Source organism: Nelusetta ayraudi, unplaced genomic scaffold, assembly GCF_046127955.1.
Source record: "Nelusetta ayraudi isolate G7.1 ecotype Tasmania unplaced genomic scaffold, CSIRO-AGI_Nayr_v1 ptg000003l, whole genome shotgun sequence".
NCBI lineage: Eukaryota > Metazoa > Chordata > Actinopteri > Tetraodontiformes > Monacanthidae > Nelusetta > Nelusetta ayraudi.
The window spans coordinates 76,705-91,429 of record NW_027466053.1 but is presented as its reverse complement, the minus strand read 5'-3'; the positions used below and the strand labels follow the sequence as shown (position 1 = coordinate 91,429).

At 40.1% G+C, this 14,725-nt stretch overlaps 3 protein-coding genes across 11 annotated transcripts; 2 read left to right on the top strand and 1 right to left on the bottom strand.

The window, feature by feature from the left end:
* Positions 1-104: 104 nt before the first annotated feature.
* On the top strand, positions 105-3,785 carry LOC142888196 (myelin-associated glycoprotein-like). Of its 3 annotated transcripts, XM_076026286.1 has the most exons (10): positions 105-123; positions 1,412-1,489; positions 1,576-1,935; positions 2,029-2,494; positions 2,588-2,623; positions 2,725-2,757; positions 2,894-2,932; positions 3,245-3,316; positions 3,436-3,463; positions 3,544-3,785. In XM_076026286.1, the coding sequence occupies exons 2-10, from the start codon at positions 1,444-1,446 to the stop codon at positions 3,607-3,609; spliced, it is 1,146 nt and encodes a 381-aa protein (XP_075882401.1). In that variant the 5' UTR covers positions 105-123; positions 1,412-1,443; the 3' UTR covers positions 3,610-3,785. The 3 variants fall into 3 exon arrangements, with proteins under 3 accessions (XP_075882401.1, XP_075882409.1, XP_075882419.1); XM_076026294.1 differs by lacking the exon at positions 2,894-2,932; XM_076026304.1 differs by lacking the exons at positions 2,894-2,932; positions 3,245-3,316; positions 3,436-3,463; positions 3,544-3,785 and having other exon boundaries at positions 2,029-2,316; positions 2,395-2,494; positions 2,725-2,761.
* A 236-nt stretch (positions 3,786-4,021) lies between these two features.
* Positions 4,022-13,533, top strand: LOC142888052 (uncharacterized). 7 transcript variants are annotated; one of them, XM_076026063.1, is made up of 21 exons: positions 4,024-4,046; positions 5,647-5,746; positions 5,965-6,028; positions 6,118-6,504; positions 6,584-6,871; positions 6,944-7,243; positions 7,650-8,027; positions 8,115-8,402; positions 8,484-8,777; positions 8,925-8,975; positions 9,052-9,384; positions 9,484-9,780; positions 9,891-9,993; positions 10,104-10,142; positions 10,337-10,363; positions 10,449-10,502; positions 10,615-10,641; positions 11,066-11,107; positions 11,413-11,442; positions 11,529-11,585; positions 11,616-13,533. In XM_076026063.1, exons 3-20 carry the CDS (start codon positions 5,986-5,988, stop codon positions 11,572-11,574), a joined length of 3,027 nt encoding a protein of 1,008 aa, XP_075882178.1. In that variant the 5' UTR covers positions 4,024-4,046; positions 5,647-5,746; positions 5,965-5,985; the 3' UTR covers positions 11,575-11,585; positions 11,616-13,533. The 7 variants fall into 7 exon arrangements, 6 of the variants coding, with proteins under 6 accessions (XP_075882185.1, XP_075882178.1, XP_075882171.1 ...); XM_076026056.1 differs by having other exon boundaries at positions 11,529-13,533; XM_076026070.1 differs by lacking the exon at positions 11,066-11,107 and having other exon boundaries at positions 4,023-4,046; positions 11,529-13,533.
* On the bottom strand, positions 12,237-14,360 carry LOC142888258 (uncharacterized). The gene is made up of 5 exons (XM_076026412.1): positions 14,204-14,360; positions 13,820-13,933; positions 13,593-13,739; positions 13,324-13,434; positions 12,237-13,244 (listed from the first exon to the last, which is right to left on the bottom strand). Exons 1-5 carry the CDS (start codon positions 14,247-14,249, stop codon positions 13,042-13,044), a joined length of 621 nt encoding a protein of 206 aa, XP_075882527.1. The 5' UTR covers positions 14,250-14,360; the 3' UTR covers positions 12,237-13,041.
* Positions 14,361-14,725: the final 365 nt, after the last annotated feature.

Below are 14,725 nucleotides of genomic sequence, written 5' to 3'. Positions count from 1 at the left end.
TAGCGGGCCCTTGCAAGTGCATGGAACTTCTTCAGACGCAACCTGGGCTTTGCTTCAATTCAACCCTCCACCGATCATCTTCCCACTTGGGAATTGGCTGGTGCCAATCTACAATCGGGCAAGGTGGGTAAAAGCAGTGATACCGAGTCTCAGTTGGTGTGGGGGAGGGAGAGAGAGTGAGAGAGAGAGAGAGAGAGAGAGAGAGAGAGAGAGAGAGAGAGAGAGAGAGAGAGAGAGAGAGAGAGTTGTGTTATCTTGCCTGTCAGATTGTTTTAGTTTCGTCCCTCCTTCTGAGTGGATTGTCTTGAGTTCACAGATTAGATCCTTCGTGACTGGTTTTTCTGTTGTTGATAAAATCCTCGTTCTACGTTTACCTCACTGGCGTTTACCTTTACCTTATTTCTTTTTTTCTTGGAACACTTTATTTATGAGGCCGGCCACAAGGGAGAGTTGACCTGACGTCTCAGTCCTGTGAGGCCAGTTCCTGTCAATAGCAGAGCGAGCCTGACGTCGTCACCGCCTGAATACACAATATAAAGTTCTAGTCTAGTCTAATCTAGTCTAATCTAGTCAAAAAACGAAAATCAAATTTGATGACATCTGATAACAGTAAATTGATATATTTATTGTTATACACACACACACACACACACACACACACACACATATATATATATATATATATGTGTGTGTATATATACACACACACACACACACACACACACACACACACATATATATATATATATATATGTGTGTGTGTGTGTGTGTGTGTGAATGGGTAAGAATAAGAACATGATAATAAAGGAGACAGCACAGAAACTAAACCACTCCCACTCTGAACATCTGCTTTCATCCCTCCCACAAGAACAGGAAGACACATTGAAGCTGAAGGTTTTCAGATTTTTGGTGAGACGGTTTTTCTATTTTGCACATGTCTTATTCGACAGAGTTTTAACAACTTTCAGGTAACTTTTCAATATAGGGTTAGGATTTGGTTTAGGCTTTGGGTGAGTGTTTGAATTTGGATAGACATCCAAGCTGAAGAAATAATCTGCACGAGAAGATCAAGTCAGCAGTCGGTGAAATAATTTCATTTCACTCGTGAGACTTGTCTGGTTTGTGTTCACCATTGTTTGTCTTTCACATGTATTCTTTTTTGACTGTTTTGAATTGCATTCAGTTGGGAGGTAAGTGACATTGCTTTGCATCCCTTTTAGAACCAATTACATGAATGAGTCACATCTATTAAAATATTTATCTAGTGTATGTTGAAATTGTAACTAGAAAAGGATGTTTCTTCTGAGACATTTTCAGTGATAACTTGTGCAACATCAACCTTTTGACATTCTGTATTGACAGTGCCTGGGCAACTTTTGTAAAACTGTATAACTGTTGTATAACTTTGCAGATTTGGGGTTTAATGAAAAGCAACAGAAGAGTATGGACAAACAGAAAGAGGTGATGGCACTCTGCCTCTTCTGCGCCGGTAAGCCAGTCATCTTGTTTCTCTTTAAATGCTTCACAAGGCAAAAAATATTTAAAAAAAAACAACTTAATTTCTCTTCTGTTCAGTCATATGCAGCCCAGTATTTACTGAGGTCAAGATCAAGGTTCCAAGATCCCTAAATGCCCTGAGAACATCCTGTGTCGTGATTCCCTGTTCATTCACACCTCTCGAGGAGAACTTTGACAGTTCCAGTCTCAAGGGGATCTGGTACCATCCAAAAACAAAGATAAAAGAGGTGGTGTATGACGAGGACGAATCAAGAGTGGACGATAAGTTCAAGGGCCGCACAAAGCTGTTGGGGCACCTGGGTCAAACCAACTGCACCTTGGAAATGATGGCAATTGCTGAGCATGACGCTGGCCAGTACTGTTTCACCACGTATCAACTAGAGAAGGAGACAAATTGTGTCCAATTCCATATCCTCTGTATGTCACAACTTCCTTCTTCTGTCATTTCCAACACCCTCCTACTCCTCAAATTCAACATTGGCCTGCTGTCCCTGCCCTTCAAATCCATAGATGATACCAATAAACCTTTGATGAGCATTTTCAACGAGGCCGTGGAGGATCAGCCATACACCCTCACCTGTTCCATCCGCCACACCTGCCCATCCAACGCGCCTCAGCTCACATGGAACAGAGACAAAGCCAAGGAGGTGCACAAACCATGCGTGCAGGGCGACTGTGAGGTGGTGTCCATCCTGACCATCATTCCCAAGGAGGAGGACGACCGCAGCGACATCATCTGCACAGCCAATTTCCAGGGTGGATTGAAGTCTTCGGCGTCCCACAAGCTCTACGTGAAGCGTGAGACTGGACTGGACCTTGAAGAGCCACTTTGCTTGTCTCTTGCTCTTGTGAAACGTGCTTTCTTTCCGTCCGTAGGTAAACAAAATCATAACAACATCATCATCCCCGTGGTGGTGGCCGTCGTCACTGCTGGTGTCTTTGGAGTGTTCTGCTTCATCATGGTTAAAAAATACAAGTAAGACGAGCACAGACAGGAGCTTTTGGGTATTTCAGAGGTTTGGCGAAGATTTAGAGCCGTGTATAACAAATGGTCTCTTGTTTGTTTAAGGAGACGCATCACAGAGCTCCAAAGTCAGGAAGGCAGGTAAATATTGTGGACAGTCACTTAATGTACGATGGAACTAATACAAATAAAGTGTTATTTGCCTTTATTGACACTCTTCTCCACATATCTCCCACATGCAGTATGTGGAACCGACTGTCCAGGTTGTCCCGCAGGTGAGAAAAGTCCTGGATTTATTTATTTATTTATTTTTTTTACCATGGTATACATTAATTGTAAGTGCAGTTATTTGGTGAACACACAGGACACTGTAGCATGTTATTTTCATTTTTTGTTACGTTTAACTTTCAGGATTCCCACTGTCACTGGAGCTTCTCAACATAATGAAAGGCAAAAAGTTCTCTTACTCTTTTACTGTAGCTGGCATTTTACCCAGAGATGCAAATGACTATCAGACTACGCAGATGTTCCTGATAAGATATTTTATTAATAATCAGAACATAACTTTTGCATAGTTTCAGTTCTTCTTTTTAAAAGCAGAAGGTCTGTTTAAAGGAACTCTTCATCACTTGGTTACGTTTCAGTTAATTATGCATTTCATTTTTACGCAACACCTGATCATTTAATTTATACCTATTTCTCCAACTGCTTAGTGACATAATATTTGATTAAAAAAAAAATATATATATATATATTTTAAAGGCACAGAGGTGTTCATCTTGCATCCAGCGACAACCAGAAATTTTCCAAGTCTCGTTTCCCATCGCCCAAGAGGTACTTGCCCACAGTCAATTCGCAAACTGTGAATATTATTATTTAGACTGCAGATGTATCTCTAACATCATTCTTTTTCTTTCTTTTTCTGTTGAAATGATGCCATTTGTCGGCCCCAGTCAGCGAACATTTCACAGCAGCCAAGAGGTATTAAAATGATTCCTCAAAATGGCAGCAGATTATACTGTCAATGAGTGAAGAATTTCTGACTTCTGAATGTCCCACAGGAGCAACAAGACGACGATGACGAGTACGTCAACACTGCCGACCTCAACATTTATGGAAACCTCTAAAAATAAAACAAATCTTCATCCTCTACATTTTACCCTGACCTTGTGATCCAAGTTCCGTCAAGCAGTCACTTTTGTTAAACATGAGAAGAATGAGTGAAACATTTGTTGGTGTTACAATCTTGTCTGATGTTTGAATGGCTGAAGATAAATAAATAAAATGAATATACATAACATTGCCTCATAGATATTGATTCCTTTATTTTTAGTGAGGGAAAACTTTTGAGGTTTTTCGTGTTATTTTTGTCTATTCAAAAAAAGTAGTAGCATATTTAAATAAGTAGTGGAATTTTCAGGTGAGTAGAAATCTTCTAAGAACCAATTTGTATTTCATAAAAGTGCTGCCACTGGCTCTGGTGAGCTCCTCCTTCCAAGGGAGGTTCTTTAACGTGTGTTTCGTGAGTTGTAATGAAGGTGTTGGATCAGACATCAGCCCAAAGGTAAATTGTTTTCAATCTCAAAGATAAAAACTCATTAGAATTTTTCTGTAAGTTCTTTTAAAGATAATTTTCAATCAGTTTCACACATTCTTGAATAGTTGCATTTATGACTAAAATGTTATTGAACATTCTGTTCTATTTCTGTCTTTTGATTGATGTATTTTTTCTTTACCCTTGAAAGACGAAAATATATATGTTTTACTTGATTCTGACTCATATGCCAGCAGAATTAAGGACACATTTCTCTTTACATTAAAGAGTTTCCCTGTCTAAAAAAATGTTAAATATTTATTTTAGATAATCAAAAGTCATCAAAAGTTGAGTTCATATTTTAAAATGTAAAATATTTCTGAATGTAGTATTTTATTTTCTGTGTTACATTAGATTATTACAATTTTTAACATTAACATTATTTTGTTTTTCAGCTAAAACAAGCATGATAATAAGTAAGAGGGAAATTTTATATTTTATTTTAGATAATTAATTAAGTGGCTTCTGCTTCTTGTTAATTAATTTCAGTAAATCTGATTGAAGAACACTTTTCTATTGTTCTTATTTTGATTCTTGTTTGATGTCAGAGGTTTAATGTAGGAGTTGACTGTGGAAAAACACAGCAGACAAACTTGGGTTTGAATGTTGCACTTCAGTGCTTTTGATCTAAAACAAGACAAGTTGCGCTTTCCTCTGTGCTCAGATGGAAGACCGCCTTTCTTATGGCGTTATATTTGTGCATCTATTTTGAGCGAGCGATTTTTTTTCTGAGCACACAATTATAAATTTTGAGCGCATAAAACTTTTAATTTTGCAAGCACAAATTGATTCTGAGCGCCTTATACGAGTTTGCATGTTATGTTCATCCAAATGTTCGCTCACAAACTCTTTCCATGGTGCTCGAGCAGCCCACTTCACTCGCTCGCTCCTCACCCCCTCCCCCTCCTCTCGCTCAAAACTCTCTGCGCGCTCGGGTTGTCTTCTCCGCGCGCTCAACTAGCGATTGTGCCACAACACAAACTACTCAGAGAGCTTACCGAAATACACTCTGATTGACTGTCTATCCACCAATGAAATCACTAGTTACGTTTACCAGAGGGAAAAAACGACAACAACAACAAAAACAACAAAAAAACAAAAAACAAAAACGAAGACGCTCACGTGAGACGGACACCGACCAGATAAAGGCTTGACTCATCACAAACTTCGGTCAGTATTTTATTTTTTATTTATTTATCAAATCATATATCAGTTTATCACATATAAGTAGCTGTTGGAGAAAAAGAGGAGATGGAGTAGCACAAAATCAGAACTGGGCTGCTCGAGCACCATTGTCCAGGGTGTCACCCTGCCTTTGCCCTATGACAGCTGGGATAGGCTCCAGCAGACCCCCGTGACCCTGAGCTCGGGAAGAAGCGGGTATAGAAAATGAATGAATGAATGCTCAGAAAATATAATCGCTCGCTCAAAATAGATGCACAAATATAACGCCATGCTCCCTCCGCTGTTTCTTTTATACCTTTGAGATTCCTCCATCAAACTTGATTCTCTTAATATACAGACAGGCTGCAACCTTCTTGTCTACTCTACTTCCCCTTTTGCACATCAGGTACCAGCTAACCCTTCGAAAGGAATTGAAATACAAACTTTTTCTCCAGCCTGACACGCTTCTGTGATCTGCTGTAATTTGTGACCCACTGACTGGACAGGTGAGTTTCCTTGTTCAAGCAATGTTTTCTAGTAAGGAAAGCTTTGGTCAAAGACAAAATAATTCATTGTGTTTCTTTTTTTTTTTTTTTTTAACAAGAGAGATCGCTTAGCTTGGAATTACAATGTGTGTCGAGCAGCGCCTGCATGAATGTCGGGAAGTTAATTGGACTACAGATGCTTCTCATGATTTGGCTGATTGGTTAATATCACATTTTAGGTTTGGGATGCAATCAGCAGGATGCCTGGGGTTAACCGTTTCCTTCAGTGCCTCTGTTTTCTAGGTACTGCTTTACAGTTTTTATTAATATACAAATTACTCATGCTTTAGTAACAACAAAAAAAAAAAAAAAATTAATGTTGTTTCTTGCAGGATTTCTTCTCTTTGTTTCCCATGCTTGGCACGTAAACGTGCCAAGCAACGTCAAAGGACTGCTGAACTCCTGCCTTGTCATACCTTGCAGTTTTGACTACGACTCCTATCCACCTCGCAATCCAAACCGTGTAGTTTGGTACCAGTATGCGTGGGCTACATATCCTTTGGTTCATGACCGCTGGTACCCAGAGAGCGTCATTGCCATATTTAGAGGAAAGACTAGCATAGCTTCTATGCATAAAAATGGCAAAGAGTGCAGCCTGCAAATCTACCCAGTGACGCTTAGTGACCACAATCAGGTGATTTATCCTTGGGTAGATCCAGAACATGTTGGAGCGAGCACATATCGATTCTCTGATAAAACTGTAACAATAGAAGTGATAGGTAAGTTATGAAGAGTTTGCAAAGATATTTTCCTAAGTTACCATGTTTTGATAATTAATTAATGTTTCTTCTTTTTAAGACAGAGCAAAAAAGCCACATATTATGATCGCCGGAAACATGATTGTTGGACAGACTGTGACAGTAAAGTGCAGTGTTGAACATACCTGTCCAACAATGCCACCAACTCTTCATCTAAACATAGCATTAAAAAGCCAAAGTGTTGCCCACAGCTTCATGTCCGATGGCACATCCAAAACCACCTTGACGGCCACCATGATCATATCGATAGACCATCAAACTGTGCAATGCACCGTGAAACATCATGGTCGTCTTGAAGAAACCGCCAACCTACAGTTGAATGCAGATTGTAAATAATATGCGTCCAAATTTATGGTTTCCCCATATGCTGACCTAGTAACTGTAACTATCTGTGTCCTAGGTGTCTTTCTGCCCTTGATTGTCGATTCCCCTGATGAATTTAAGGAAGGGCAGCCAACCAAAGTGACCTGCACAGCCTCGTATACGTGTGCAAAACATACGCCCACTATCACATGGAATCGTGATAGCATGCCAGTCTCCACTGATATTTTAAATACGAAAAACCCCCCGATGAAATATGTCTCCACACTGACATTTACCGCATTAGCCAATGACGATGGAAGATATTTGACGTGCAACGCACGATTCCCATTCGCTGATGGTCAGACACAAGACAAGAGTGTCAGGCTACGGGTCAAGAGTAAGTTTGATCTTTTTCATTTCACAAACATTAAACTGTGATCTGGTATAGGATAGAATAGATAATGTAGATAATATATATATATATTACTAATAAGGTTAAATATAGTATATTATGGTGTAGTAGATAGTATTACTACGCATAAGGTATTAGTGTAACATAGTATAGCAAGACCTGGCAAAGTACAGTATTGTATCACATAGTATAAGCTTCTATAGTGTAAAATAGCAGAGTACAGTTTACAGTACAAGAGTAATATTGTGCATTAAGCTATCACAAATAATCTTATAGTATAGTATAGCATATGTTAGTATACGATAGTGTAGTGTAGCGTAGCCTAGCTTTGCATACCACAGTATAGTGTCAAGGTTTTTAAATTTTTGATGTGCAAGTATTGTCATTACAGGAAATATGCGCTTTCTTAAATGGTCCTTCACCACGCCACGCAGCATCACAGGCATGAGAGGCTCGTGTATCATTATTCCTTGTCAATTTACTTACACAGTCAGCCAACCTGCTGGTCTTCGTATTAAGTGGTACTCGCTCCAAGGTAATCAGAACCTGCCTGTGTATGGTGAAACACAGGGTGTGATCGCTAAATTCAGAAGAATTACAACAGTTGTTGGATCTGTTGAGACTCAAAATTGCAGTCTCAAAATTGAGAGACTGGAGATGTCCCACAATCAGGAAAGGCTTTACCCCTGGGTGGACAAGAACCCTATAACCGTTTACCACACTGAGGGTCAAAACTTATATGATAAAACCACTCAACTTATTGTTTCTGGTAGGTGAAAAAGACCATGACTGTTACATTTATTGTCTTTTATCCAGAGTATGGAATGAATGACGACTACCTTCTTTGATTTTGTAGACAATGCAGATAAACCGCAGCTTAGCATCACTGGAATTCCCAGGGTGGGAGAGCAGAGCATGGTGACCTGCAGTGTACAACACACATGTGTGTCATCGCCGCCGACTTTGACCATAAAAGGTATACCTGGAGCAGATACAACTATCAACACCCAATTGTCTGACAAGACGTGGGAAAGAAAAGTGGAGCGAATCTGGACTGTACGAGAGGAAGACCAGAGTGTTGAATGTACTGTCAGCTACCCTGGTGGTCAGGAATCCACAAGTAATGTCAAACTAAATGTTGAATGTGAGTAGAATGAATTTCATCTCTTGTTCCTATTAGAATCTAAAGTGGAGACACATGCTGAATGATCACATTTCTGCTCAGGTCCCTACCAGAAAATCACAATGACTGAGCCTCCCGGTGATGTCACCGAGGGTCGCGCAAAGAGTGTGATTTGCTCTGTTCTCTACGAGTGCAAGAAAAACTTGCCGACTATTGAGTGGAACTACAAAGACCTGCAGAGTTCAAGTCGTACAAATGAACTCTTGAATCAGACTTATCAGACTGTATCAAACCTGACCTTCATTGGATCGCTGGAGGATGACGGCAAATCATTGACATGCACAGCTCAGTTTCTCTCTGGAATGACCTCAGACTCCTCGACTATTATCGTCAAAAGTGGGTATTAGGACAGATTGCAACGTTTTGAAGTACTTGCAACGACAGAGAGATGTTTAATGTCACTACTTGCAGTACCGAAGCATTCCAGTATATATGCTGTATATTCCATGAAAAATTAATGACAAATTATTGTTTCCCCCCCAGAATATGAAAGACCCTTTGAAGATCTGTTTTATCAGGACGATGGCACTGGCTGTATGTATCGCGGCACTGAAAACAGACGTGTTTGTGATGCTTTGTGCAAAGTCCTGACCCGTTTCTGCCCTTGAAGCCGTCCACTTGCTGGAGGCTGACGTTCCTTTTAGGTTTTCTGCCCTGACCCGCTCCTGCGTGCTGATCCCATGCAGCTTCCAGAGCTCCGTCATCCTCAGTCGTGGCATGTGGTCGAAAATCAATGGGGGCGTTGTTTACCATAATGGCAAGAGTTACGTGGTCGACCATTTCAAGGGCCGTACCAAAATGCCACAGGATCTGAGCCAAGGAGAGTGTTCGTTGGAGATCGATGACATTAAGCCTTTTGACAGCGGGCCCTTCTGTTTCCACGCAGAAAAGGGAAAGGACAAGTACAGTTTCAATACAAGCTGTGTATTTATTGTTATGAAAGGTATCAATTGCCCGTCAACCTGGTCTAATTATCCCGAGATATTCACCAGGCAGAATCCTCACTAACTAAAGATTTTTGCTTCCAATTCCACGCGTTCAGCTTCTCCTGAAAAACCAGTGATGAGCCAAGTTCCGGCTGAAGTTGACGCTGGTTCGACGATTAATGTCTCATGTTCGGTGACGCACACATGCGCATCACATCCACCTGACTTCTCATGGAACGTTCCTAACCTCACCAGTGAGGTCGGACACACCCAGATATTACGGGGCGTGTGGCAAATGACATCCCTGATAACTTTTATGGCTGAGGGAGGAGACGGGGTGAAACCTCTGACCTGTACTGCCACATTCTGGCGTGGCAAGCAACAAGCCAGCACGCTCACACTGACTGTCAAGGGTCAGCAAATTGGATCAGCAGTTATGAGCAGTTAAAAATGATTGACTTTAAGTCAATCATTTTATTTTGCAGATTTGTACCAACTATAAAGATGTGTCCTCATTTAACAGGAACGTTGACACACAAGCTGAGGACCTCGCTGCACATTAGTATCCCTGTCATCATTGGAATCATTTTAGCTGTTGTCTGTGGGGGAGTCATATTTAAGAAAAGGTAGTGTGAACTTGCAATGTGTTCATCATGGTGTTGATTTGATCCTGGTGTTGGATGTAAAAGACAAAATATATGGAAATTAATGCTCTGCCTCCGGCCTTTCACAACAGGAAGAACCTGCAGAAACCACCAGCAAGACCGGAGAAAAGGTGAATAGAACCCTGCAATGTCCAAACATTGTAAACACGATAACTGATATCCAGCTTCAAGTAAAAAAACAAAACATGTCCCGTTGATAACAGAGTAAGACTGTTAGACTCTGTTTAAAGTCAGTGAAAGAAAATATGAAGGTTAACTCAAAATACAGAAGCAATCAGTGACTGTCTCTCTCCAACTTTTACAGGAGATCTCTCATGGAAAGATTAGCAGGGTGAGGAAAATTTTTATCCATCCCATATTATCCTAATTAGAATGACCAATTTACTGTTTTTCACTATAATGTACTTGTAACAAAGCCTGTCCAGGAGTTACCGTGAACGCAATGACAGACCTCCACGACCAGAAAAAAGGTGACTTATTTCTTTTCTAACTTATGTAACTTGTTTAGTTCTTTGCTTAAGAAACGAGACGTCCAGAAGAACACAACTGTAAGTGGATGCTGTTTTTATTTTTTCTCTACAGGAGATCCTTGTGGAAGAGGTTTTCTCGGTAAGAGCAACCCAACAGTAAACATTCCTTTTAGAACATTTCTTGAAGATGCAATGAGTTTAATTTGTTCAAAATAAAATGAGCTGTTAAAGCTGCACGTGAGAAGTATGGCGTAAACAATGAGGCCATCACTGAGTTTTTCTGAAACACAGATGATCAACAAGTTAACGTTGTTACGCGTGCACTTCAAATGGAAGTTTTTTTTTTTTTTTTTTTTTTTTTATCTTAATCTTAAAAATGAAAACAATTTTTTGTAAAAAATAAATTTTTGTGTTGTGCCTGCAAAAATGTTTGGGCTGTTGAGTAGCAGGGCCTTTTGTGATGCAGCCCTCTTTATTTTGGAGGAACTCACAAATCTAACAAACTGTTGCTCTGACTTATTAATGTAACACTCTTATCGATATTCTGCACTTTATTTCCACAGAGCAGAAAGTCGTGTCAACTGGCAGAACGACAGAAAACCTAGGTATTTCATTAATATTACTGCTTTCCTTCATTGACTTCTGTTTCTGGAATCTAAAAAAAAGTCACCGTGAGAATGAAGATCTTAGAATATTAAATGACAGTTTATTCTTGCAAGAAGGAGGAACTGAATCTTTAGGAGTCAGTGAAGAAAGTTAAAGAGGGGCAGTTCCCTCCTGCAAATTGGGACTGAGTGAAATAATATTCTGTTCCTACCAAATATCTTCTATCTGTAGTTTAAAATACTTAAAGGGGCATCGTGTAAAACATTAAAACGCATAAAACTAAATGCATGTGTTGTCTTTGCAGGTACCATGACAATGTCTCTGTCGAGTATTTGTAAGTGTTACACTGTGTCCCAGACATGTTTATACACAAAGTGTCTGTTTAGCACAGAACCTGATCTTGCGCCCCTCGTTCCACAGGAACAACGCCTCCACCGTCAATTTCTGCCATCACACCAAGAAATAACGCTGTCCATCCTCACGCCACGCCACGCCACGCCACGCCACGCCACGCCACGCCACGCCACGCCACGCCACGCCACGCCACTCTCCTTCTCTGTTTCAACAAACAACTGAAGTTTTGTTTTGTTTCTGATCTGGTAAACTGTGAAGTAAAAAGCAGGGGTCTTTTTTTTCCGCTGTGGCACAGGTGCTCCTATCTTGATGTGTGAAAGGCCCAAATGGTTCAAAATGAATAGATTAAAAAGAGGAAGAAGAGTGCTTTCGCCACTATAAAAACACACATACGAAACCTTTTCATGTTCTACCTACCAGTAGAAACTACTTTCTTTGTCCCTGGTGGCTTTCTCTCACCTAAACACCTGCAGTGGGCGCTGGTCATGTGACATTTTCCACACCATGGCACGACGACGTCGGGCCCAGTTCACCCCCAGCATTTAACAACATAATAGATGGTCAACTTCAATTCTGCCAAAATCAACTTTGTATTTGCTGACCTTTTGTGAACACATTACTCACCTCATCAAGTCCAAATGGCTGTTAATGTTTGTATTAATTCACAGTGGTCATATCATAAAAGGCACGTGTGGGTGCGAAATGGCAAAGGGGGAAAGGAGCCGTGTTTGTAACAACAAAACTGCAAATCAATTGTCAATTAGACTTTCAACAAACATTTTCACACTGTGTTTAATGTATTTGGGTGCAAAATAATGCAACATTTACAGACAGGGAACTTAATATGAATACAAGTAGTAATTCAGATGCTAATTTGTGTATTCCCTCTGCTTTTAGTGAAATATTAGAGTCAGGATTCAGGATGAAATTTGGTACATAGAGTTTTGTTTTTCTTGAGGATAATAAGCTGTTTATTACAATTTAGTTATAGGGAGAAAAAAAATCTCTATCCTGCTTCTCATTATACAAATTGACATTGTGATCAGGATGTAAACCAATTTTGGTTTCCTGTCTTACAAATACATTACACTTGATGTTTATATACATACACAAATAACAAATAAAAAACATTTTTGCAATAAGACTCACACTTTTTATCTATTCCGATGTATCTTATTTTCAGAAACACATTCAAAACATTCTATAATTTCAATCAAAGGACTATATTCAGCATAAAAATATTTTTTAAAAGTCACCGCCTACTGCACACTGGACGTGTGAGACGAGGAAGTGAGAGAGGCAAAGCACTTGTTCAATATAGTTTGTATTATCTAAAATTTAAACACAATCCTACTGAAGCATCTGGCCAAACAAGTTAGTGAACATCACACGATGCAAAGCCTACTGATTTGTTTTTTTCCTTTTAGCAAATTCAATATGATTACATTTTGATTCGATTTCCCACAACTTGTTTGCGAAACTGTTCACCATGTGACTAATAGATTTCGAGCAACTGGGAGGGGGCGTGAGCACCGTGAGGCCTTGCGCAGATAAGCAGAGGAACCAACCAGTAATGGAGTTAAGTGAACAGGACCAAAGAGACCAGCGGCGCCGCCAGCAGCAGGAGGCTGGCGCTCGTGCTGCTGGCGCTGTTGCAGAAGTCACCTTGGCAGCATTTGATTTCTCCACCGATGACCGACTTCAGGTGTGGATTGTTCAAAATGTCGCAAACCTGACTGGTAGCGCAGCCCTTGCTGATCTCCATGCCCTCTCCCCTGTCCACTGAGAGACAAAGTCTTATTAGGGAGAGCCTGCAGTTTGAATCCATCCCATCTACTGGAGGTTGTGGAAGTGTTCCTACCTGATTTTGAGATGCACTGGTCCTCATTCCCCCTACAGTGTGCAGTGGACGTGCAATCTTTTTCAATGCAATGATAGCAGCTTTTACCATTTTTGTCAGCCTTCTTGGGCTCTGTCATGGAGACAAAGGATGAAGATGAGGATTGGATTTGTAAGTGCATTGGGTTTTTAGATGAAATTAAATGTGTGTTAAAATGCGTTAAAATGTGTCTCATTAGAACAAAAATGAAGATCTGGTCTCCACGGCAAATAACAATAGACAGCAGTTACCAGGGGCCTGTTGGGTGTTGCACAGGTCCGAGGTGCAACAATTGCTGGAAATCACGATTCTGGTCATTCCAAAGTTGACTGAGTTCTCGACACATTCTTCCGGCGAAAGACACGCTCTCATGCGGGTTTGCCCGATTTGCATATCACCTGGAACAAAGCTGTCACTTTCTTGTGTGAACTTAACCAATGAAATGAATGAAAAAAACGAATAATAAAAATGAGCATACCTGCGAATGAGGTGAATTTGAGGGCACCACAAAGATAAGCGCTTGAAATGCACTGAGCTTCTTCACAGTTATCTGGATTTGGTGGTATACACCTATTACATTTCAGGGTGGAGACTGATAATAGACATGTTACATGTGTTATTAAGAGGTAATTAAGTTTCTCAATTGACCAAAAATTTTTCATATTTTTAAGTAAAATTGTTCATTTCCATAATAAAGACAGTGTCACTTTAGGTGCACAACAGCAAACACAAAAAATCAAAAGCACAATGAGGAAGCACTTTTACATAATGTTCTCTAAATGCAAAAACTCAAATGTTTTGAATAATAAAAATGCAATCACTTCAAGAAATCAATTATAATGAAATATAATAAAACACTTGCCTTGGTGTAGAATCACAGCTCCAAGGATCAGCGTTAGAAGATGCATTTCGAAACTCTTGGGTGCAAAATGTGTGTTTTATTCGTCCTTCAATTTGCTTTGGCAGTGAGTGTTTTTCTCGTCAGTGGCCGTTGCTGTCATCAACAGACCACTCCCATATACTTTGATAGTGATAAAATATGACACGCAGAGATAGAGAGAGAAAATCATCTTATCAGCCATTTGCAGCACGCAGTAATGTTTGGATCACTTTCAATTCACTTATGAACTGAAAGACCAGGCCTACTGGTGCCACAGTAGTTTACATGTTCAGACACATGACTCGATCCTTAAAGAGGACCTGCAGCACTCGCAATAAGCCACGCATATTAATAGTGTAACCATTTAGCTTGGTTCAGTTTCACTAAGTCAACTTCAGAGGCAATTGTGCTCATGGTTCATGTTTACATTTTTTTCCTGCCTGAAATAGTACTAAGTGGCCAGCTATGGCAGTCACAGTCTAAAGCAGTGGTCGTGAGCCTGTG